The 27454-nt window shown below is 31.1% G+C and overlaps 1 protein-coding gene across 1 annotated transcript in view; it reads right to left on the bottom strand.

Annotated features, from left to right (window-relative positions):
* for (cGMP-dependent protein kinase for) overlaps window positions 1–27454 on the bottom strand; it is a 328386-nt gene that overhangs the window by 217170 nt on the left and 83762 nt on the right. The window contains exon 2 of the mRNA XM_088232398.1: window positions 20470–21527. Within this exon, the coding sequence (XP_088088524.1) occupies window positions 20470–20876 (407 nt within the window). The 5' untranslated portion in view covers window positions 20877–21527. The remainder of the gene's footprint in view (window positions 1–20469; window positions 21528–27454) is intronic.

The following is a 27454-nucleotide window of genomic DNA, read 5'->3' as shown; positions in this document are numbered from 1 at the left end:
TGTTTTCAAATACGCAGCAAAAAATGTCAAGACGCTTGACTGACGCTCGGAAGGTTCCGGGTTCGATTCCGGATGAGAACACAAATTTTTTTATGTGTTTTTTCTCAAGCCTGGGTGTTCTGCGGTGTAATTCACCTCTGTAATTGGGCCTCCTGCCCTGTTGTGGTGCATAAAAAATATTTCAAAAAAATATATAAATATATATAATATTTTTTTGTTAGGGGTATTGTTAATATGTGACTGCTTGTGGTCCAGTGGGTGTCGTGGACTCCGGATCAGGAGGTTTAAAGTTCACCACGTCTACCGCAACTTGTTTCCTATTTTCAAACACGGTTATTTAAGACTGATAGAAAATTTTTCCAAAATAAAATATTTTATGTATAAAAAAAAATAAGAAAAAACATAAATCGTTCAATTATTACTAAAAACCAAATTAAGTTCATTAACAAATCTGTTATATTGATTTTTCGAGAAGGCCAAAGGAATTCAGCAATCTTCCAATAAAAGGGCTATTGAGTTCAAACTTCCAACTCTGAACGTTACGCAGCCCCCGCATTACTTGATAACAATAGGCAATGAATTCGTGGGTGAAAAGGACAGAGAAAGATTATTTTTGATATTGCTGCATATTCAAACATTCTACAAGTTATATTTTAGTGTAAAAGCGACTGAAAAGGGAACGTAAAGAAGCCTCCATTTTTGTCTATCGAGTAGTGATATAAAATCAGTTTTTAAATATTTTGGATACTTTTTATATAACGTGTTCTTTTTTGTCATTAGTAATAAAGTGTTCTCTTAAACACATTACGTAGCTTAACTAGGTTATATTTGTTTCAAATCAACAGGATTATGCTTTTAGTAATCATGTAGTATTAAAAAAAAATGTAGTACTTTATCTTTATTTCTTTATATTTTTAGATCTATAAATCAAAATGCTATTTGATACTTAAAAAAAATATTTTTTAATAATCTATAATAACTATCTAATTATACATATTTATTAGAACTACGCATTGTCTTATTATACCATGAAACGCTTGCATTTTAATTATGTACTTGTCATCTAAAAGCCCCCCGGGCGTATACAATAAATTAATATAAAAAATAAAACAAAATATTTTTAAATTAGGAAAATCCATTATTTATACAAATATCTTTTCGATGGTCTAGAAGACAAAGGTGCTAACTTGAGAATTGATTTTTTGGGAGAGCAGTTTAAAGTTTGTCAAGTTGCTATTTAGTCTTTGTTTTCATGTCACTTATTATTATGCTATTACGATTTAGGAAGATATGAAAAATTTATGTTCTAGTGAATGCAAATCGTTATGATCGTAGAGCAACGACGTATGTGATTTTTTTCAACTCTATGTGAGAGCGGTTTACTTTTATTTATTGATACTTCAGTTGTTTGTGTATATATTTATTTTTTAGAAACTTGGAAAAAAGGCATTTATATAAATTTTCCAACATTAAATATAAAAGAAAGTCAATGTAGCATTTTTCGGACATCCGTCGTTGTTCTACGATCCCGACGAAATGGTTGCAAATGCTTATTAAATCCATCTGGCGTTCAAATGACCAACTCATTTTTTTGTGCTTAACACTTGTGTCTTCTAATCTAAACCATTGTTATCATACGTAAATATTTTACTCAGATTAGTTAAAAAACTGTACTTAAAACATTTTTTTAGTTTCGTTTTACTGACAATTTTTTGTTGAAGAATACAATTTTTACATACATTTTCGGTAGTACTAAATATTATCATTATTATATTATATAGAAGTCTAAGCATTTCAAGGCTTATAACCTATGATTGGCCGGTTTAAGTGGCACACACTGCAGCATTCACTATTCTGCTTATGTTAAACATCCACATTTATTTAAATTGACAAAAGTCAAGAAATCGAAGACTTAGAGAAGCTAAAGATCTCAAACCTTCATTTATGTGGGTGAGATTCAACTGACTGAATTATATTACCTACATACTAGGCAAAGGAAAATACTTTTCAATTTTCATACTTGTTTTTGGACCAGTTGGAATAATCAACAATGTTTAAATAGATAATTGATACTTAAATCCACAAATTAAGAATAACTCGTGACCGGTTTTATCAATGTTTTCACAAAAACCAAAAGAATAGAAAATTCACCTTATTTTACGTATTTCTAATATATGGATGGGTGCGCGTGATTTGATTTGAGGTTAAATAAGAAAGATGGATAACAATTGAAGTTATTTATTGAGTAGATACACACGAGTTACGTCCTTACAATTTTGGCGAACACTGGCGATGAGCTAGTGGACGGGTGACACGAAATGCCAAGATGAAATGTGAATGTTCTTCCGATGCACGACGTTTAATAACTTGTCCGAGCTGACGTTGCATCGGATTACGCGATGCGGGCCAAAGCGGTGTTTGGCTCTTCACACTATAATAAATTACAATGAACTTCAACCTAGAATTTTCACTAACAAACTTGGACAATGTTTCGAGTTTGTCCAAATGAAAAGGACTGGGTTTTACCAGTAGAGAGTTATCAAGATAAACATATTACAACAGAGATAGAAAACATTTTGTCTTCAAATAATCGGACAAACAAATTGTTGATTAAACTATTTCAGTAGCAAAACTACGTAGGTACTAGAAACAGGACACTTATTTTTTAATGTTTTTAATGGACATAGGATTTTTGTTTTGAAATTATGCACGATAAATAGTATTATGAAAGAAACCCATTTTTATCCGACAGATAATCTATTCGGTCTTCTGACAGTTCAGTGTATGGAGCAACGCGCAATCAGTGCGAAGCATGTGTGAACAGTAAGTTAGTAGTTATTACACGTTAGTTATAGTTATTGAGCGTATTAAATTGAATCGAAAATAGGCAAAAACCTCTCTTAAGTTTGAAGCGGGCAATTAAATACTAGTTACACATATTTAATAACTAGTTAATTTGACTGTTATTAAACAACTATAGATTGAAATAATTATTGGAAATACTCAATAACAATTTACTAAATTACAAAACACAGAATTGAATAAAAAATTTACAAATAAAATAAAAAAGCAAAACCCTGATAAACATTTTTTTTAAATAAATTAAAGCTTTGCGTTCTTACAAATTTTTTTATTCATAAATTTCATAAAAAGTACATGTTTTTGTAAAATTCTAAACATATCTGCTTTTACACATCTAGAAAATGTTATCACTGTAACTCTCCAAAAAAGACACTGACTCTTGTGCTTAGAGAGTGACTTACACTGCTTTAGTTGTTTATTTATAAAAGTTTGTACAATTTTAAATACGAGTACATGAAAAAAAAAAGAAAAACATAGGATATATAAAGAAAAAACATAAAACAATAATACATTCATACTAATTAAAATTTCATGTTGTCTTTACACGAGTTCAAAAAATTTCTTAAGACAAACTTTAAATTTATTTATTGATATATTATTTTAAATAGTTTTTAGTTCATTAGGAAGATTATTATAATTTTTTACACCTTTGAACACAAAGCTATTTTGACCATGACTTGTATGGAATTTAGGAATTTTCATATTATGTTGGTATATGAGTGACTTATTCATTTCAAATTCTTTTATTTTTTCTTTTTTATATATTTGTATAATAGAGTTTATTTTATAAAGAGCGTCTACTGTATGGACCTTAAATATTTTATTTAGACTTTCCGTATTGAATCGTGAGGGTTTCTTTAAAATTACTTCAATAATTAATCTTTGTACTATTTTAAGAGGGTTTAATATATTAGCATATGTACCACCCCATCCTACAATACCATATTTGCCCAAATATTTTAATTTTGCATCCATTTTCAACTAGTTGTCAAAAAGGTTCGAGTAAGGTTCTAAACTCGTGTGAAATCCGTGAGTTCGCAACGCTAGCTACGGGACCACAACCTGACATTATTTTAAGTACTCGTATGTTATTTTGTTGTAGACATGCACCCGATTAAATCCTATGGGATATCGTCTGCGCTTGACGACAGTTGTCACTTGTCACCGGAGATTGCTGCGTCGGTTCTCTTATTACTTCATTCTTCATAAAGTCAAACCCGCGCACACCTGAGCACTCTTCTGAGACACCTAATCTCAAAACTCGGAATTTCACTGTTTTGAACCCGAATGAGGTGCCACGATTCGCATCCGTAAAGTAGAATAGGTGTTATGCAGGCGTTATATAGCCGGCATTTGATTTTCACTGAGTAAATAAAATATAAATAATACAAAGGAAAAGAAAATAAACGAATTTGAAATCAATTTTCAGGAGCTTCCTAGTAGGTGAAATAATTCAGAAAAATCTCACACATGAATAGAGATTCCAGGACTTTACATCATCGTCATTTCCTTATCCGGACCCAATGATGCATAGTGCACTGTATTGGTAAACCATAGAGAATAATTTACATAAAAGTAAGGTGATCAGTCTTAAGCTTACTTCACAAAAATCATGACTTGTAATTGTTGGGACGTTTAAACAAAGGCAGAATGGTAAATGTTACACAGTGTATAATACTGACAGGTCATAGGCTCTGCAAACGCCGAGTATTTCATATTCTTTTACGTAATAATACGTCTCAGTAAAGATATGTCCATCTTTTAAGTCCTGAGAGGAATAAAATCTAGATTTTTCTATTGTAGTTAACAATGTTTTGAGTAAATCCAAATGTTTGTAGACAGGGTGGATTTCCTCCCTAGAGATCGATTTAAATCTGTCAGTGGCTGGTTTCAAACCACCCAATGACAAGTCATTAGCCCTATAAATACCTAGACTTTCATATTACCTCCTCAAAATGTTTTCCCTCTCTGTTGCAACAAATTTATCTATTGTATTTCAAATCAATATTAATTATCATCGCCTTATCCGCACCCAAAGCTGTACTGGGATCAATCTAATGATACTATTTTTAAATGAATTTTTATTGAAATGTTTTTGCGGTTTATTCTTAGCACGTAAAAAAGTGTAATAGTTTCAGGCGCGTGCTTATTTATAGGCTATCATTATTTTACTGCTCAGATTCCAAATAGTAAAAAAACACAATAATTACCACCATCATATCTGTTATGGTAACATAGACGAACGAACGAGATGTTTTCCAAATAATAATTTACATTTAAAAAAGGAACAGGGTCAGAAGCCCCGCCCTCACAGGAGAATGGACCAATCAGAGCCATTACGGTGGACATGATAAGTGATTTTATACTTCGTTTACGTCCACCATACGAACAATATTTTTTTTTAAATACTTGTGGGTGTAAAAACAAATATACTTATTATTCTTTTCATAGTGAAAATAAATTTACTATAAAAATTGTTTTGATTTTGTTCAAATTTTTGTAGACTAGGACTGGATTCAACCCCCTAGAAACATATTAATATTTACATATTACAAAAGAGATAAAGAACATTTTAGAGGAGGGTATATGGAAGAGGTGGTAAAAAAAAATAACTGTTATTTAAAAAAAGTTATTCTTCCAAAACACTTGGAAAAGTTACATAAAAATTAAAACTGTTACTTGGTGTTTAAAAAACAAATTAATAACAGTATTATTCTGAGACAGCTGTAACAGTCTCATAAGAAAATTAAACTGTTTATGTAAAATAATGCATGAACTTTTTTTTTTTTATTTGCTTTACATGATCAAATATTAACAAACATAATTTTGCGCCAATCTTCTAAATCAACTTTTTACAGGAGACAGAAAAAACTGTTCTTAAAATCAAAGCTAACACTTTATTTACATCGATCCGTTGTACTGTTCTAATTCAGAAATCTCGTCTCCTTTTGGTTTCACGCATATCGTATGATTAGGGAATATCTAATAAAAAATATAAATCCTCTCATATGAATGCCAACCGACGAAATACTTTATGAACTTTTTAGTTCTAACGACATGCATTTTGAATCTAGGAGAAAATGACATAAAATAGATGCTGACATAAATGATGAATTTTAATTAAACATGTTAAGTTTAAGTTTTTAACATGTTAATTTAAAATTAAACATGTTAAAACTAACACTAGACAGACAATTCACATCGACAATTCATATCAATAATTTAATTATTAAAGTGGCGACGCAATAGATTATTTTCTTCAAAACCAAAAACTTTGTTCCAAAAACGGAAAAAACTCTAATTTATGAAGTATATGTTAAAATAAAAATATGTTATATGCAACTACTATGAGGAACAGGAAATCAATGACATAAATAGACTGCAAAGACAGCAGAACAAAATATTAACGTTAGTTTATGACCTCTCTTATCTAACAACAACTTAAAAATTCTTTAAAAAACTTAACAATGAAATATAACTGAACGCTTTAAACCAGAATCTTTAAAATGTATTAACAAATTAGCCACTGCTGTAATTGTAGACGAAAAACTAAAACTTGAAAAAAATTGTAGTAAACATGGACACAATACGAGAATATCAGAACAATATCATATTCAACATTCTAAAACGAGACAAGAACAGTCGAGACTAATAAATCAGGGACTGAAATTAAACAATAAACTACCAGACAAAACTATAAAAAAGACTCAGATCAGGGACTGAAATTAAACAATAAACTACCAGACAAAACTATACAAAAGACTCAGACAACCTTCACAAAAGATGTTAAAAATATTATCATTAACAATAGAATACGAATTTCAAAAAAAAAGACTTTTTGTTATGTAAATGTATAAAAGTAAGATGACTAAATGAACGCAAGTTTATTAATAGATAAATTCATAATAAACTATAAAAAATATTGCATAAAAAGAAATATATATGCATAATATAAAATGACTTAAATGTGTTTGCATCTAGCAGTTTATACGAGTACTTCTCATCAGAATACATTTTTGTCACAAGCCAAATTTGATAAGTGAAAATAAGGATTTTAAAGAGATACTTTTTCAGCAAAAGAAATTATGTTAGATTAATTTTTCAACCTACATTTTACGCGTCTAGCAATATGACAACTAGTTTTTCTCAGAAATTAGTGGTGTTTTAAAAGTTATTTAAAAAACAGGGAAATCGGTAAAGCTGCGTTGCTGAGTCGTGTCCGGGCGTAATTTTAAATAAAAATATGAGTTTAAAATAGAAACAGAACCCTGGACGAGTGTTTTCAAATCGATGGGTACTCTCAGATAAACAATAAAATTGATTGGATATTTGTCGCGTTTGCTCATAATAAATAAATTAACATGAGCCCGGATTATAATCCGGGCAAGGTTGACGTCGTGAAAAGATTATTTATAACTTTATTGTTTTAGAACTTTGTACTTATTGATTATATTTTTTACAGAGAAATTTATACATTCGAGAGGGTTACAAATACAGTTATGTGTGTGAAATAAAAGTTTTAATTTTGATGACTACTCTCAGGTAAAAGTCTTGAATAAGATCACGAGCTCGATTCATGGAAAGGTCGAAATATTGAATAAAAAGTTATTCTTCAGTGAAACATTTTATGTTCCTGAACTGGCACTTGAAGCGTAAGGCTGATCACCTTCATGTAACATATGATCGATTTACATGTATACTTCATTTAGTGTACCATTGCAGTGCCCTATGCACCATCATGTGCGAAAAGGGATATGATAATGATGAAGATGATAAATTAATAGTCCCTTTGTGTATAGGTATAGAAAAAATGATCTAATTTTTATGAAAATTTAAAAAAAGTGAATTTTTAACAAGACAGTACTTATATATTTTAAAGTAATACATGATGTTAACCATTTTATTGCAAATTTAAATTATTAAATTAACAATCGCAAAATAAATAGCATCGATTTATATGCTACACATTTCTTTTAATTCATTGAGGTTTTGTTCGGTTTTTCAGACTGCATATTTGCAATGAATGAAGTATAAGTACGAACATATTTACAAATTAATAAAAGATTTATACTTACATCATGATCGGGCTACAATATCACGCGATATAACTATTAAACAAAATCCGTGCAAATCGATAGGCAATAAGTCAAGTTGATTGTGTTTTACCTAAGAAAAACAAAGTACCTACTTCCCTACTTTTTAACAACATATTTTTATTTTATGACCAGAATATCTTTTGACACAACGATATTTTCATAAGACATTTTTTTTGTTTGAGAATGATAATTTTATAGGACACGAAACTGCTAAATACAGTAAAAAAGGGAAAAAACGTATTTTTATTATATTTTAACCAGATTTCGGGCTTACATGATTTAATGGCCTATTTCACACATTATGTCCAAACTTTATATTGACACTTATTATACAAGGTGTTAACATAAGTTTCGGTACATTTTTTTCCAAATTTAAAAATAAGCACCAAGAGTAAAAAAAAATGCAAAGATTACACGTCATTCTACATAAAATTTTCTGTTCTACAAGAAATTTTATTTGCTTCAACGTTACATGTAATATTTTATTTGATTACAAGCCGTCAAAATGGAATGTCAAGTAGATGAAGGTGAACATTTTCGACACCTCTGTCTGTTCGCGATCAATCGAGGGAATAACACTGCCAAAGCTGCTCGCAATACTTGCGCAGTGCATGTTGAAGATGCCATAAATTATTGACTAAATTGTTGTAAAATAATGAAGGAGAATACATTATTGACTAATTTGTTGTATTTTTTTCTTTCGTATTCTCTCATAATTTAAAAAAAAAGGACAAAACTTATGTTAACACCTAATATAATAAATGTCAATCCAGCCTAATTTTACCGTGCTGTGTGTATTTGGACAATACCTATGTGGTTTTAATAATATAACAAAACGTTTTTTTCCCATTTTGAACTTATTATTTGTATTTATAAAAAGTAACCACTGCTCTCATGTAAAATTATTGCAAAAGGAAATCGAGGGGAAAAAAGAATTTTGATACAATAAATATTAATCCACCCTATAATGGTACCATGTAGGGTCTGAAATGCGCCAATTGCATAAATCCACACGTCACATAAAAATTAAATTTCAAGGGTAGTTTTTTTTTTATTTTACAGTACTTACTTATTTTTTTTTATTTCGCGTGATCTTAACATTAAATCAGCCACAATTTTTCAAAATAAAAAAAACGCAATGTAAAAAATATTAATCCACCCTAATTTTACCGTGGCGTGTGGATTAAGAGTTTAGAGGATAGTTATGAAATGCGCTAATGCTATATTACACGGAATAATGTGTGGTACTGTTATTGAGTTAAATCATAATAATATTATGTTAATGCTGAACTTTAGAACCCGTCTTAATATTGATCCAATATTTTGCTTACATTTTGCGCGCATATACAAATTGAACATCTGCGCGCGCGAATGTTTTATTATTGCGCAAAACTATTTTTTTTAATGTATGCTTCTCAAGTGCAAAATATAAAAAAAGGAATATTTTACTGAAAGATTTCTTGTTTTCATAATGTCAGAAAGATTGTATATAATATAAACATAAATAACAAACCCTGGATATTTGTCGTTTTTGCATAACATTCCGTGTCCGGGCGGATGAATAATACAGTTCTGTGTGTGAAATAAAACCAGAACCTTGGACTGGTGTTTTAGAGTCGACGACTACTCTCAGATAAAAATCCTGAAAAAGGAAGTGGAGATGAGTCGAACTCTTAGTGTAGTGGTTGGTGCATTCGCCTACCATACTTAAGATCCCAGGTTCGATTCCTGGCGGAGTCGACGTGAAACATTTTTTAAAGGTTTTTAGTTTGTAAAATATTATCGTTCCTGGAATGGCACCAAGAGCGAAAGACTGTTTACTTTACCTTCGTATAATATTTGATCGAAATACGCTACATTTGGTTTTTCAATGCAGTGCCCTATGCACCATCGTGTGCGAATAGGGGTGATGATGATAGATAATATATTTGTTCTAAAAGTGCATGGATTACTGCGTTGGTTCATTTTACTATCGCCAGTATAAGTGAAGATTATGCGTGTAAAGTTGTTTCGACTAATACCTACAAATTGTATGTTTTCTTTATTTATTGTATATTTATTTAATTAGGTACCTTATAAAATAAAATAAAAACAAAATATATAAAATGAAATGAGTTTAAAAAAAGAATCAATATAAATAAAAATAAAACACCAAAAATATTTAAAAAATTAAAGAAAATAATTTTAAAGAATACAATAAAAATAAAATAAAAGTAAAAATAAAATAAACATTTAAAAAGATGTAAATTGAAAAAAAAAAAAAAAATAAAATTAAGTTAGGTTATACGTTTTTTGTTTGAATGAATAAATAAATCGCTTGACATAGCGAAGACATTTTCAGATTTCCTTCCCACCGATGCTGAATCTGCTGTGGAAACTGCACTGCGCTCAAAAAGGTTTTCCACGCCTACGCCTGCATTACTCTATCATCAATATGTCATACTGGTGTCATAATCTGGATCTGTTTATGGCACTCCAGAAATAATGCGCCAATCAGGTACACAGTAGGTACACATATGTCCCTAAGGCAAACAGTAGAGGCACATTTACGAACTTAATTCTATGTACGTGTCGAAATAAATAATATTACAGTAAAACCTCGATATAACAGACATGTATTTGACGAACTTCCCGTCAAAAATCCGGTCAAACGCAAAAAAATTAAAAACGTCCTGTTTAATATTTTACATGCATAAATTAAAGTGTCGCCGCATGTTTACAATTATTAGCGGCCATGGTAAACACGTTATACGTCTAGCACCAGAATTTTAGACATATTTTTTGGTATGTTTCACATCTTTAGCTTAGAATTCAGAAGGATTTTGGCTGGTTTGATATTCTTGGACAAATTAATACCTAACTATATGGATGCCCATGATATCCTTGCTCAGATAAGCATTAATGTACCTCGCCGTAACTTGCGTACCAATCCTGTCTTTGGTGTGGGAAATTATAAAACTAACATCGGATTCTTTTCCCCTCTGCCAAGGATCCTCAGAACAGTGAACGAAATCTTACTAAACGGTACTGTCGATGTGTTCCTACAGCAAGGGCAGGCATTTAAGAAGCAAATGGTGTTGTCTGTCCTGACTTGCGATGTCACACTTGCCATTTCCGCCTAGATTATGCTATATAAATACCTTTTGTTAATTATACACTTTGTAAATTTAAGTAGATTTTAAAAATGTTAAGATTAAGTATTACTCATTAATGCCAATCTATTAGGGCTAACTTAAGCCTTTTGATTGGCTTTAAAAAATTTAAAAAATGTTAATTTTTGTAATTGCTAGAATTTCATTCGTCCATGCACTTTGTAGCTGCAAGACGATTAGTAATCTAGCTTCGTTAGGTAAATGTTATCAACTATCAAATATCTCAATTTAGTAAATGGGGTCTAGAATTCCAACCGCCCATGCGCTCAGTTGCTGCAAGCCTTGTTGTAATCTAACTTCTATTTTTATAAATTTGTTTCTTATTTCGTTTTTTAAAAATATCACTCAAACTCTAAACTTCATTGTCAAATAAAATCAAATAAAAAGTGTTAATAGGGGCTGGATTTCTTACTGTCCATGCTGTGCTGGGATATTAATTTATTGTACAGCGCCCTGAGGGGATTTTCACGCTATATAAATTATCCAAATTTGGATAAATAAATAAATCCCGTCCTGCTCGTAGACTGCACCTGGCCGGGGCGATAGTATATTGGGGGATTCCCGATATAATAACGCTTAGGTTTCGAAGTACACTTTATGCATTTTCGTAATTTTAGAGAGCTGATTATAAAAATACAGCAAACTACAAAAGTGCAAACAAAACTTGATTCCTTTTTCAAAGCAAGACCGTCGATATCAAACAGCAACGTCACTTTACGACGAGTTTCCGAAGACAATAAATATTTTTCTTTTGTGTTTTGTATTGTTTATTTCTATCTAAACACAGTGTACATATTGTCAAAAAAAGTTTTGCTTTATTTTAAACCTATTTTTATATAACGGACTTTTGACTATAACGGACACTCCCTCCCCCAAATTAGTTCGTTATATCGATTATATTACTGTATTTCTAAATAGACGGCTTATCAACAAATATATTTAGTTCATCGTCATTCCAATAATCCACACCTAACGAAGATACCAACTAAATTTCGCACCCCTTACCCATTCTTACAAATAAAGACACAGACGCAGTTGGCTAGAAGGCTAACTGTATAACTGGCATTGCAGGTTTGATTCCCGCCAGTTGCAAGAAAAAAAATTTTTTTTTTTCTTAATTGGTGGGTGTTGAGGTGTATTTTTCATAACTTTCTTCAATACCATCTCTTTCCCACCTGCTAACTAGCGTCTTAAATGGAAGCTTAGCGGGTTAGTCATTTAAAAAATATATACCTCTATGTTTTAATTACTCCAGTGTTCATTTTTTATGCTCTGTTAATCCCTAAAGATTAGTTTGAGAGCGGAAGCGCAAATGAGAAAATTCAGTGATTTTTAAAAATTATTTTCTTATTTGTGAATAGACTCTCAAAACAAGCCGAAATTTCAAAATAAATAAATTGTTTATTGTATTATCAGCGGTATGATTTTTTTAGGTTTTGCAATTTTTAAATTACCCCGCCTGTGACGTCACAAGTTCTCTACGATGAATTTTGTAATTGCTGAATTGGCTTCCTGTATACCGGAAATCTATCACAACACTCATTATTTGTTTCATAAAAACTCGTGACGTCATTCAAAGTAGTTCATTTTTATAATTTTTTTTCACACATTTTCGAGAAACTTCACAGTACAATTTATTAAATGCTCTAATTTTTAGCGCGTGTAAGAAAACATTTTTTTCATTCAATTTCCTGTAGCACTGAACTTTCTGATTAAACAAATTTATAAAATATGTTAATGTATGCATGAATTACGTTTTTTTTCAAATGATAATATTTTTTTTAAAAGTGGTTTTTATATCAAAAATCAGTCTTAAATTCAAGTAAAATAATGATCAACCCTCAAATTTACCTAGATATTCATATATAAAAATATATCATACTTTAGGACCTACAAATATTATTTATTCAACGGCTTACGCCTTTGACGAAGTATAAAATAATAACAAAAAACAATTTTAATAAAACAAAATACAAGACACCTGTAACAAGTAAAGAAAATAGCGTTACAAAAAAACCGCAGAACATAAATAAATAACAGAGGAAAATGAAATAAGAAATTATAGCGTAGGTATGCAGCAAATAAACAATCAATAAAGAGTTCAAATATAAATAATATTGAAGTAACAGAGGCGATGTATCATAGTATAAATAGTTAAACAAGTACCTATCACACTTAGTACATTTATATAATAAAATTTATGATTTTAATTTGTATAAATATAAATGAAATTAATCTATGTTTCCATGTTTGTTTACTAACATGTGGAATAGGTGAGTATTTAGCATAGTTTAAACTATGCAAATCAACATTTAGTAACTGTCAGATATTTTTTGTGTTGGTGTAATTTGTTTTTTCACTAATTATATCATTGTTTCGAATGTATTTTAAGGATATATTGTTTTCTTCTGATAATTGAGAATAACATCATTAGTTACAAAAAATATGTTATTTATACATAAGTATATACAATGTACAATACTTGTACCTAAACATGTACAAATAAACGTGATTATTTACATCATTCCAAATTATCGGGCATACGCAATTATCTATCATTTGATAAGCAAAAAAGTACACTTGAGTATTTGTATAGAGTACGAAGTATGACTGTAACCTTGATATACCACAAAATACATTGTTTATGTTCTTAATGAACAAGAAGATATAAAAATAACAAATAACTTGCCGCCCAAAAAACAGTTAAATAAAAAAAAAGACAAACCCAAAATATTGTTGATAAATCTACCTGGTCAAAGAAGAAGTGTAAAAAAAAAAATATATGTTCAGGCTATGCCTAGTATGATGTGAAACAATTTATCAAATGAATCTTACCCGAATCAATAAAGGTTTCAGCTCTTTTACTTGACAAACATCAACAGATGGAGAAATTCAAGGAACATAGGTGTTCAAATACAGGCAGAATGGTGAATGTTACACAGGGAGTAAAGTGGCCACTTAAACCAGCAAATGAGAGATCAATAGCCCTGTAGATGCCTAGGCTTCTATATTCCCCTCTCTTCAGTGTTCTTTATCTCTGTTATGTGTCAATTAGTTTAAATTTACATCAAATTAGTCTAATTTTCATAGTATCTTCACCGTACACTGCGCAAAAATCACGAGCAGCTTTATTAGACTGATTGTACGCGAACAGAAAGGGCTTATAAAATGCTTTCTTTCGTCTATTTGACATTCCATTTTGAAGGCTTGTAATCAAATCAAATAATATATGTAACGTAAAAGCAAACACAATATCTCGTAGAGTAGAAAATTTTCTTTCGAATGACGTATGATGACCATTACCGTTTTGTTTTACTTTTGATGCTCATTTTTAAATTTGGAAAAAAACTTTGAAATCTTTATTAACCTCAGCTTTGAGTGTGCGTAACAATAAGTTTTCATACAAATCCTTCTACTCATTTGTGTTAGTAGTAACACAAACGAAATTTGTATGTTTATTTGGATCACCGACAGGCACTAACACATTAACATAGAGTTATGAAACATTCGAACACACTATTCGATTAAGTAAAAATTCTTAGTGGTTTGTAATTTATTACAGAAATAAAAGACGAATGATACTTGAATCCGCTAATTTTGAATAACCAGTGACCGGTTTCATTACTTTTGCGACATCTTCGAAACTGATATTACAATTCAATGCATTTATACAGAAAATCAAATTCCGTCAGTCTGTCTCGAAGATGAAGAGAAGGGAATGAAACAGGTCACTGATTATTCCGTAAATTTAAGTATCAGACATTTTTTTTTTCTGTAATAAAATATGAACACACTGCACACTTACTTAAATATATGATTTTATTCATAATAATAGATATATCGCTATCGTTGAGTCAAAATTTACTAACCGAAAAAACACATTGGACACAAACAGAAAGTTTGGAGAACTACGAAAAATTATGTTTTTGTGTTTTGGATGTTTTATATACCTATACAACACAATTACTTCATGTATTTTTAATCAATTCTATTGGTAATTTTTTTTCCGATACATTTTGATATCTGAAAGATTTTTAAAGTAACAAGGTGTCTAAAATTTGGTTTGGTGACTTTCGCTTGCTTATAATCTGGAAAATGCAACCCAAAAAAGTTAGTGGCAGGAATCAAAGATTTAACAAATATGTTGAATTTTGTGGTTAAAAATACGTTTTATATAAAAGTTTTTTTTTAATGTTTATTATTTTACGTTCTGCTATACAATCAGCTAAACCCAAACAAAATGTTATTTTTAGGAAGAAAACAGTCATACTTAAAAAATGATAAAACTGTCAATAAATTCTATCTGCCTTTTGTGATTTATGCTTGTTGATATTTTATTAAAAGTCACACCACTGTTATTCACTAACTACAAAAAAATATGTTTACGCAACTTTTTTCTGATGTATTTCAAAGAACATTATTTTAAGCTTTGAATGGATATTCAACTCAAACCTGCCTTTTTTAGTGTTAGTGACTTTTTTCTAAACGACAAAGACATGTACGTATCAAGTGTGTGTTAATTTAAACACAATTTACCTACATGAAAACTAATTTTAATTACATAGATTATTGACTATCTTAAAAATAAACGATGAATTAAGGAAACCGGTTTGTGATAATATTTTGTAACATGGAGTCCTCAATAGAGCCTCGTAAGAGCTTTGCTAACTTCAGCCACTATGTGCTCTATTTCAAGAACAATTTACATAATTACTTTAATGCGATCGTTTCGCTTTGAGGTCAGTTTTTATTTGTCGCCAATTTGATGGATGCCACACACTCCGTGATTCGAGGCTATAAATATGTCATTAATTGTAATCATTTTTAATTATTTCAACGCCTCCAGTAACCTAAAATGGAAATGAAATCACGAGAGTCCTCTGTTTAGGGAAACAAAAATTAAATTGCATGAAAAATTACATAAATTACTCTTTACTACGGTAAAAATTCTACTCTTGCTCAAGCACGTGTTTACTTATTTTTTTTTAAACTTTTAGGAGACTTAAGAGAATTTATTAGCAAGCACAGACATAGTATAGCCCATTTCACACCAAGGCAAAAATCCACACGGCGTTATACAATAACATAGGGTGGATTGATATTTATTTTATAATAAACATGATTATGACAAACATTTATTATAATGATTTATTTAATGCAATTCAAATTAATGCAATGACCAGTACACTGTGAGGCCGACTAATCTCCACTCGATTTTTATTTTAATGTTCACCTAAGAGCAGCCGCAGTCGTATAATTTTTTAAGAAATATAAAATAATATAATACATATATAGTAGATCCACACTCATTTTACCGTTCCGTTTAGATTTGAACGATACGTGTAAATTAAGCCTATTGATTTTAGGTAGAAATGTTTATAAAAGGTTTATTTGAAAAATGTTACTAAGAAAACTTGTGGAAAATGGTATCATTTTTCGAAAGCGTAACATGATTGATATATGAAACATTATTTAATTTGATTTTTAATGCCAACTGGGTAATAAGTAACAATAATACAAAACAAACCATCACGTCGTTTCCATGTAGGTAGGCAGAGATGAAAGAAAACCGTATCACTCTGTCTTTGCATACAGACCTCGCTTCCTCCTTATTTGCCACGTGTACGCAAAACGATTATATTGACAAGTTTGTTTGTATGGGGGTTGATAGTTTATAGTTAGATATACGTTAAATATATCATAAAATAGCGATAGAAATCGGGAGGATGCGGAAAACGCAAATAAAATAAAACAAAAAGTAAATTAAAAAAATATATATCGTTAAAAATTCTGTTTAGAAATTTAGTTGGCGTTATGTCTTAAAATAAAGTCCTTTTGAAATACAATAGCGAAATATAACCAGATACAAAATATGACGTAATAATAACGTTACGGGACAGCGCAGCGCAGCGGTGCATTATTTCAAACATCTCGTACATAACACGAGAGTCAATTTTAAACAATTTATGAAAAGTGAACATTTTAAAAATATCGTCTTAAAGATAAAAGAAATGTCCAAGTTCTTATGATTAACAGAAAATATTTCAATTTTTGGCCCATACTCAACTAGTTGTAGATAACCGTGCTATATAAAGCAGGGTTCAAACCTCTGATCCGAAGTCTACAATACTACCACAGGGACCACAATCCAAGAAATGATCACGTGTTAACTGATGAAATTTCATTCATCAGCATCATCAATGGCGCTACGGCTCGCTGTGGGCCCCAGCCATCTCCAGAATCTGTCTTCGTTTCTCTCTGCACCCTACGGCTCTGCGACAGTTTGTTTAGCCCAATTGCTCTTATGTCACTTTCCAGATTATCCAGGCATTTTAATTTTGGTCTGCCTCTGCTTCGTCAGCTATCCGAATTTACATTGAGAATTTTACTGGGGGTAAGATCATCGTTCATTTTGTGGACATGGCCCAATTTTTTTTTTTGCTTAATATGCATTTGTATGAATAAAAAAATAAATTAGAGTTTTCAAATTTGTCGCTTTGTTCATTATACACTCTTTTTCTGTTCCGAATGCCATTTTTTCAAAATTATTTTTTATATGTTTGCGTCATTCTCGCTATTTTTCAATTCACAAATTGAATAAAATGCTAAGCATTTTGGTCATCACTTTGTTCTCGGATTATTTTTACTTGTTTTGAATGTCGAAATGCAACTGCAGGCTGCACGTTTGGACAATGTGTTTTAAAACTTCTTGTTCTTAGTTTACAGCCCACAAAATAACGGTGGTTCTTCACGAAACCTGCTTTAATCGAAGTACTTACGTATGTACATAACACATACCTACAGTCCCTACACGTCAGGGTGAAACGAACTCGACCAGAACTTGAAAATCACGTGACACATATCTGCAGCTTTCGTGCGTATTGAGAACAAAACAAAAAATACGAACTAAGAATTCAAAATGCATTTTATTTTCGGGTACAAATAGTACAATTATATTATTGGACTCAGTTGTAGATATTTTTAACTGCACGTTGCATTTGTACAGAAAATTTCTTCATGGAGATTATTATTAGGGATAGTTGCTGAGTATACATCTTGAGTGGTTTATGCTATGTATTTGTATCGCATGTAATGTATGTGTTTGTGTATGTTTCACATGTAGATGTGCATATGTATGCGTTCATATATGTGTGCATGGATGGCTCGGAGTGTGCATTCGGTGTTTTCATTTGTTACCAATGGAAAACCCAAATGTTATTTGTTAAACTATTCTTTTCTCACTTAAGTTTTTATTTTTTTATTTTTTGTCACATTTAACGTTTACATCTTTTACATAATCAAAGAAAACTTAATTGGTTTTTTTATGTTTGAAAATCTTTGTTTTTAATACTTATTATGTATGACTGTATATTTTGTGAATAAAATAATATAAAAATATTCAATCTTATTTAAATTTTTACATTATTTTTAATTAAAAATATGTTTCGCTTTGATGTATGCATTTTACACTGTTTGTTTATAAATTTGTATAAACGACTTTAATTTTTAGCTATACGTCGACCGGTTTAAATGTTAACTTCTTATCGTCAAGACTTACACTGTGAGTCAAGACAAGGAAGAAACCTCGAAACCGGTTGACGTATAACTGAAAATTAAGGTGGATTATACATTTTTAAAACTAATACTGTAAATAATTATCTATCAAAAATGTTTCCTGATAAGGATTTTTTAAACCGTGTTGAAAAATATATTTTATAATAAAAATATATCTCTTAACTTCTTAAATCTTAAACAGAAGCACAGCTGACTTATTCCTCTGTTATCTGGTCGCCATATTATGATGTTCACATCGAGAATATTCAATCAGTTCAACATCGATTTTTGAGAAAGATAGGCTGGAGGTTGGGCTTATCCAGAGACCTATATACGTTTAATGAGTTAGAAACTATCTTAAATATATATTCTCTTCAAGACCGTCGAAATAAATCCGTTTTTATAGTCCTATTAAAAATTCTCAACTCACTCTTTGATGCGCCTGAACTACTGAGCTCGATCAACTAGAAACCTCAGACAAAACTTACTCTTTCATACCGCTAACCATAGAAGTAACTATGGTTTTCATTCCCCTATGCCCAGAATTCTTAGGCCTGCCAACAAACATACCAGTCTTGATTTCTTTGATCACAAGTTGTCTTCTTTCAAACGATCACTGAATCAAATTAAAATATAAACACCTCTCTCCCGCTTCTACTCCCACAAAGTCTACTATATTCCATTGAGTTCTACTTTTTTTATAATAATTTTCTATGTATAAATGTGTCCATAAAAATGCCCATTGGGCGTAATTATAAATAAATAAATCTAACTCCGAATCCTTTATTGATTCGACTTTTATATTTCATATAAAGTTATTAATGCAATTAATATTTATGGTGGATTTTATAAACATAGAAGCCATCGATTAAATTGTTTTTTGCGAGGCGGTTGATTTATTGATCGTATGGCGCTTTCAACGGAAAGCATTAGACTGTCGAAATCAGCCAAAAATACATTGATTAAAATCAACTTGCGTTTACTGAAATATTCGAAAACAATTTGGTGTTACGTACGAGTATGGATGTAAAATTACGTAATTTTACCAAAAGGCGCGGTAAAATACCGTAATTTACGGTATTTTATAGTATTTTTCGGTAAGAAACGAATTTGACGTACTAATTTTTATTTTTCAAAGATATTACAAATACGAGTAGCTTTGTTTTAGGACACTTTACGTGACTGCGAAAACCAGGTTTCGATCCATCGGGTGGTTTTCGAGATTTATTATACGTATGGTACGTTCAAGGTCATTCGGTATGTCCTTTTTTTTAACTTTTTTTATAGAAAAGGTTATTATGTGTTGACACTTAACAGGATCGGTGGAAATAGAGTCCTTAGTAAAACCTTAAGTTTAAAACCTTAAACGACCACCGCTCATGCCGTGATTTTGAAAAAATGGTGCTTAAAATCAGTTTTTTGTGTATAATTACGTCCCTATAGATTTTATAGAAAAAAATATACTAAATGGATCTAAAACTGGTTTTTGCAGTCATGTTAAGTGTCCTAAAACAAAGCTACTCGTATTTGTAATATATTTGAAAAATAAAAATGAGTTCGTCAAATTCGTTTCTTACCGAAAAATACCGTAAAATACCGTATTTTACCAAAATCTGGTAAAATTCCGGTAAAATACTGAGATAATTTTACCGCCTTGCATCTCTACGTACGAGTAGATGTTTTATTAATGGTAATACATTTGTTATTGTTTATTGTGCCTTTCTATTTAGAGAACACCCCCTTCATTAAACGAGTTTTACATTACCGTAAGAGTACAGAGATTAGCAGAAAAAAAAGTTACTCACCTTTCATCTTTGTCGAATGTTGGGAACGTTTGCTGAGCTAATTCTTGCAGAGTAGACTCACTCTGCGGCTCAGCCGATATCCCCTGAGCTCTTTGCTTCCGCGGCCTGATGACGTGTTTAGGGCTCTGAACGTGGTAAGGAAACACACTCTTGAACTTGTCAAGGTGCGACCTCAACTGGAGGATCTCTTCTTCTCTCTGTCGCAGCTGCTTCTCCAGCTCCTCGATCCGGTCGTCCTTGGACTGCAGGAGGGCCTGCAGATCTGGCGGAGACGCCATGGTCTCCTTGGGAACTTGGTCCACCACAGGGTGGCCGTTCTGCACTGCCCCTAGGGTGATCATGCCTGCTTCATCGTCTTCAGCTAGGCGCTGCGACGCGAAGCATAGGCCGTCGAAACAGACGCGCATTCACCCGACTGCCGGATGACAAGCGGTGATACCCGGGTACCGAGATTCACCGATCGAGGAGAAGACCCCTCGAAAGTTAACACGTAGAGTAAATCAGTTCGCCAGCGCAAAAATGCACCGCTTTATCACGAGAACACTTGGAAATTAAACTAAAATTTTGATTGTTTTAACGCTCACCTAGCAAACTTAAATTTAGTTTATTTTATATGTAGATCTTTGGGTGTAATCCTTAAATCGTGCGCAGTTTCACAGAACTTTCACTTAGAGATACAATGCTTAACAGGCTTCGATTACATTTAAATAACGACAGATATATGTAAATGTATTTTCGTAGTAGTTATGGCACAACACTGTTAGTATTAAACTTCCACTTTGTCTTGGTAACAAATATTAATGCTTAAAGAGCTTCGAAGTTTGTAATTTGAATTCACTTGTTCAGATGTCAAAAAAAATCAGGACGCGAAGCGATGGGTCTATTGACACAACAAAACCACAATGTTCTCGGTATGAACAACTATGACACACTAACAGTATCGCAAGTGTATTAATAATCTTGAACTCACGTGGAAAGCTTTGATATTTTCCCGATGATATCCGAATGTGCTAGTTTTTTTAGCAACGCCCACTCGACTGCTGTTCGCGAATCGTCACCTGAAACGAGAAGAAAAAAAAGTTAAAAAACGAGGCTAAGGATCATACAAGATCAAAATTTAATCAAAAATCTTAATTTCCATGTGACCTACTTTGCATCACTTCACGGAATAACCGCAACATAAATATATAATTATTACAACAACAACAAAATTATGAAACTTTATGGCGTGTTGTCCGATCTAGATATCGTTGAATGATATTGAATCACTTCAATCGAGTGCGATTTAATCCAAAAGAATTGATGTACAAATATTGCAAAAAAATGCTCATGAAAATAGTGGTGAAGCGTCCTGTCCCACCGGTGAAAAATCGTAATTTCATAGCTACAGTTAAAACAACTCAAATTGGAAAAACATAATTTTATTCGATCTAACTGTTTTATTTTCAATAAATCTGCTAATTAATGACACATTTAACTCAATCCCTGCTATTCAATGCAATTTATGGTATTAATGAATAATGCTTATGAACATTCATTATAATTCTGTTTTTATTAGATTCAAATGAATGATTTGTGTCACATTCAATTATGTACATGATGTACAAACACATACATTGTTCGAAATATGTTTCGTTTGAATATTACAAAAGATTGCCTGACGAAAGAAACTTTGTTTTTCGAATCATCCATTTTTAAACGGGTTAATTATTTATTTAAATTACCAACATTTTAGCAGTAATGGAACAGTTTTTTTATATCAAATAGTTTTAGATTATTTTTTCAAATGCGATTATAAGATTAGTATTCAAAACGTTTATAACTCGAGGCAAGTTAAAATACTAAATAAATAATCCCCTATTAAATAATTACTATGACGAATGATCATTAAAGGTTGCTATCCGCAGAATCTTCAATGCACTGCCTACTAATTAGCATTGGTGACCTAATAAATAATATTGGTATCAAAAAACGTATTTCAGCATTGCTTAAGCACATAAAAGCATCTACATATTTAAAGAAATATACATTTATGTAGGTGAAGCTTTTGAATATTCATTACTTATTTTACTGTTATTAAAATTTTAACAAACTCAAAAATCGATTAAACCAACTGGTTCGAGATCTATAAATGTTGAAAAAAATATTTTCAGGCGTTGTCTAGTAGGTGAAATAATTCAGTCAGAAAAAACTCTCCCGCATTAATAAAGGTTTTAGGTTTTAGCTCTTAAACTTCACAACAATCAACAGATAGAATGTTACAAAGTGTGTAAAATGGTTACATAAACCATCCAAAGACAGGTCGTAAGCCTTGTAAATGCCTAGACTTCCATAATATTCTCTAATTCTATTGTTTTATGTTTTTTTAAAATTGATTTATTTTTATAATAGATACATTTTCACTTCCTACGTGCATGTACTTTATTTTATACGTAGGTGGGCTTAGAAATGACAATATACGCCCATAACGTCAATGAACTCACATAAAATAATGCAGATCCATTCTTAGAACTACGACTTATATAAAATGTACAAACGCCTTGCCCAAGCAAGAAAAAAAACTCATTTATTTGACACAGTCATGACACCCAAAGGCTCATAACATTATTGTAAATTATAATGGTATCAATAATACGATCTACGCCGTGGCTGATCTACATAACGCAGTGAGTGAGTGGATAAAATTGTAATATAATCAAAGTAACTGATACTGAAGGCTTGACAGTTCAGATTCAGTTATCTTTTGACACCTTTTGAGCTCAAGTCATATGCGCCTATTTAAGTGTAATTTCTTGGTACTTAGTCAAAAGTACCAAATAATTACGCAGCCTTATTTCGGAAAACCTTACTGGGTAACATTTTCGGAAAGCGATTATTATTTAAATCGTTCATTTTGGTTCTTAACACGTTGATCGCCGTGTCAGCCACCGGTGGCCGACACCGAGTTATTTCAATTGGGCCGTGTCGGCCACTGGTGGCTGACACCCTCATCTCCTCAAAAATACCTCAAAACAAATTAAACTATTCTTTTTCTATCTAATATTAAATTAAAAACCTAAAAACGTAAAACCAGGGAAGATAGAAAAATTGTTTTTTAATTTATTTAAACATTAATTTATTTAAACATATATTGAAAGCATTCACTTTGCGGTCAAACATTTTATTAAATATTTGTATATAACCACTTACCGACTTTTCTATGTCTACCGGTTTCTAGACGTACTCGTTTCTTCGTCAGGACACCAATTAAACCAACATGCGAAACCAGTGCATGTTTGTCCAACTCAGCGCATGTGCTTATTAAAATGCATGTCATGTTAATTTTATATTGTTGTGTTACAACTATGGTGAAGGTGTATAGTGGGTTTTGCATGTTGGTTTAATTGGTGTCCTGACGAAGAGGCGGGTACGTCTCGAAACCGGTGGATATAGAAAAGTCGGTAAGTGGTAATATACAATTATTTAATAAAATATATAATTTTTGGCCTCTATTTCCAATTTGTTAGATATTTAATACATTTTTACTATCAAAAGTGTGATTATTTTTAATTAGGTGATAATCAAATTCAGAAAAGTTATTATTACTTACACACATTAATGTGTACTTATTAATAAAATTTATATAATAATTTCCAACTTGTTTTCGTTTTTTTACTGTATCTTTATTGTTTCTTTAAAAAATATTTATACTGTAATTAGTGGAAGAACGTGGCCGCTGATTATGCCGTACTCCTTGCAAGCAGCGAAGAAGACCTGCAATTCTTGGTAACAAACGTCTACGATGTATGCAAGAAAAGCGATTTGCTTGAAATGGATGAAAGATGAGTAACTTAATGTGAGATCAGTGTGAACGGAGATATTCTGAATCAGGTAGAAGAATTTGTGTATCTGGGAAGCATGTTTACTAGGGATGTAAAGTCTGAGAAATATATTGAAAGGAGGGTGAGTGCCGGGAAAAGGGTGAAATACATAGACAAACGAATGTTTGTTGCAGAGGCAAAACTAGCAGTTCACAGTGGAGTTTTGGTGCCGACCGTAATGTATAGCAGCGAAGCATGGAATTAGAAAAATAATGAGAGTAAGTTGAAAGCTGTCGAAATGCGATCTCTCGGGCAAACGTGTGGTAAAACGATATATAGGGTTGATGACACACGGGCTAAATAATACACCTGAAATTATAGTGCAATAACTAATGAAGCGAGTCATCATTTTCTATAGAATCCAAAACAACATATCATGCAACTCTAGCAGTTTTGCACATAAAGACGAGGTCGTCATCCTGCAGTACATTCAAATCGTCCCTACCATGGAGATATGAAGAACAAAGGAACGTGGCCTATAAAGAGATCACAACGCCCAGTCAGTCCAGTTCGACGTAGTCACACAGTTCCAGCATGTAGTTAAAGTGCAGTCTCTTCAACTCCCCATCGCCGTAACACTCGCGATCTACGATATGAACGTCGATGGATGCAGAAAACGGAGAAGACCGAGAAAGACACGTGCCCTACGAAATCACCCAACCTTAAGAATACCTAGTGTCAATACGAACTATTGCCAGAATTCGTTTTTACATAGATCGTGTTCCACTTTTAACAGCTTTTTTAACCATATAGATATCTATCATACAGGATTACAATTATTTAAAAATAGTGTATTGAAAACTTTTGAATAAAACTCCCGTTAGTCCCTTTTTCTCTAATATCACTCAAATTACATACATTAATATTATTATTATAAATCAAATATCTCTTTTGAAATTTTTAATACTACTAAAATCGCTTTAATGAAATTTTATCGACTTCTCTTAGTTTAAAATCTTCTCCTTATATTGCTTTTTCAAATTTTAAAGATCACTTGCTATACTTGTTATTCCTTCTTTATTTTTTATTTTTTCTTTGCTTCATTGGCATGTTTTTATACTTTTAAACTACTTTTAATTACCTATATTATATATGTAAATAAAATCAATATATTGCTGCTCTTACTATAATGTGTCATTAATTTTGAAGATGTTTTTTAAATTGACCTAAATTTACTGTCTTATATTTCACATAAAGATTCTTCTCATCGTTTCTTCGAATCCCTTAAAATAAATATGTGTATATTTATGTTTTTTCTTTTTTTTTTTTAAATGTTATTACTATTTTATTTTATTTTTACATCTGAGCATGTTTTTCATTCTTTATTTCAATTCTTAATTTTTAATTACTCTTAGAAATTTTCTTCATTTTTAATATACTTTAAAATATCTTTTTTTCACTTACATTTTAATTTTTAAACAACTTTCATTTATGTTTTTCTTTTTCTTTCTCTTTTTTATACTTTCATAATTAACCTTACATATAATTGCTTTATAATATGGAAACTTCACTGGTCCATTAGAATTAAGTCTAATTGTGTAAAATATTAAACTTTGTAACTGTACTGTATGTTTCCTGAATAAAAGAAAATAAAAAAATAAAAATATTTAAAAAAAGACATGGCAAGATCAAATTCAACAAATACTTAGATAGAAAAGTAGGAATAATTAGCGTGCGTGCATGAGAAATGAATGTAGGGAAAGCGAAGTCTGTATGCAAAGACAGAGTGATACGGCGTTCTATCCTTTATAGGTACCCCTACGGAAAAACGGCCAGATGGTTTGTTGTTATTATTAGAACATGGGTTTATTAATTTATTTTACGAGAAAAGGAAATCATTTAACAACAAAGATTATTTGTTCAAAACCCATGTATTTTTATTTATTTGTTTAATTTAATATGTTGATAATTAGATAAAAATAATCAATACGAACTCCGTTAGTTGTAGTTTCATGGTAGGTAGTATCATGGATCAGAGATCTTAAACTTTAAACGATTATTTATGACGTATACGGCAAAATTTTGTCCAAAAAAATATATTTACATAAATTAGGAATCCAAATAAAGGGTTTTTTCGGCTTTGGTTGGTAAATGATATACAAGTATAAACAGTTTCAGCTTGGTACAAGTGCTTAGATACAAACAGTCAGGTTTCACAAATATGAGATGTATCTGAGAGAAACTACCTGCATTCCGAGTAAAATGATCAAGTTGTAACTAAGTCATTGCATTGTGTTGAAAAAATGGTCGGAACAGGGTCATTAATATTACTTGCGTTTTATCTCTGATTAACTTTTTGTTTCGAACAAGACATGTCCAATAACAAATAAGAATAATTATAGCGCGAGTAATGAATTATGATTTATTTATTTGAATCTCGACTGTCAAAACAGTCGATACCGATTTAATAAACTATTATTGTAGTAACCGACTACCAAAAAAATGTCTACTCTTGTAGTCATAAAAATGGTTCACAACTATAACGTTGCAAGCAGTTTTTTTACAAATTAAAAAGAAGATTTTTTTTAGGATAGCAAAAGCATATTACTAAAAATTTAATGTTTAATTGGCAAAATTGTTATTCCAAGAGTTGCATTTCCACGTTTCAAGTAGAATTATTGGAACTATCTCAAATATTTTGGAGTCTGAAATGTATTTCAACAGCGAGGAAAACATTGTTGAGAAGGGAATACGGCTATACCTCAACAGATCAAAGCATTGAGGAAACGTGAATGTTCAAACATAGACAGAATGGTGATTGTTTTACAGTGTGTAAAGTGGTTACTAAAACTAGCCAATGACAGGTCATAAAACTAGCCATGTAAATGCCTAGATATCCATATTACTGACTCAAAAATATTTCCCCCTGTGCTGCAAAAAATGACAATCTTGATAACTCTAGGGAGCGAAATCCAGCCTTGTTTATAAACATTTGGATACACTCAAAATATTGTTGATACTTTGCAGTCGTCTTTACAAAGTCGTTTATATGTAATTTTTTTTCTTCATTTATTTTCATTTTTAAAAATTTGCTACTTTTTTGTAAAATACATGACTATCTTTATATTTAAAAATGCATTTTTATTCTTTCCACTCACTGCAATATCTATATGTAACTATATGTA

The sequence above is a fragment of the Micrasema longulum genome, unplaced genomic scaffold (assembly GCF_059751315.1).
Source record: "Micrasema longulum isolate JH-2025_06_02 unplaced genomic scaffold, ASM5975131v1 h1tg000979l, whole genome shotgun sequence".
NCBI classification, from domain to species: domain Eukaryota; kingdom Metazoa; phylum Arthropoda; class Insecta; order Trichoptera; family Brachycentridae; genus Micrasema; species Micrasema longulum.
Note: the sequence above shows the minus strand (reverse complement) of the source record. Positions and strands in the feature narration are given on the sequence as shown.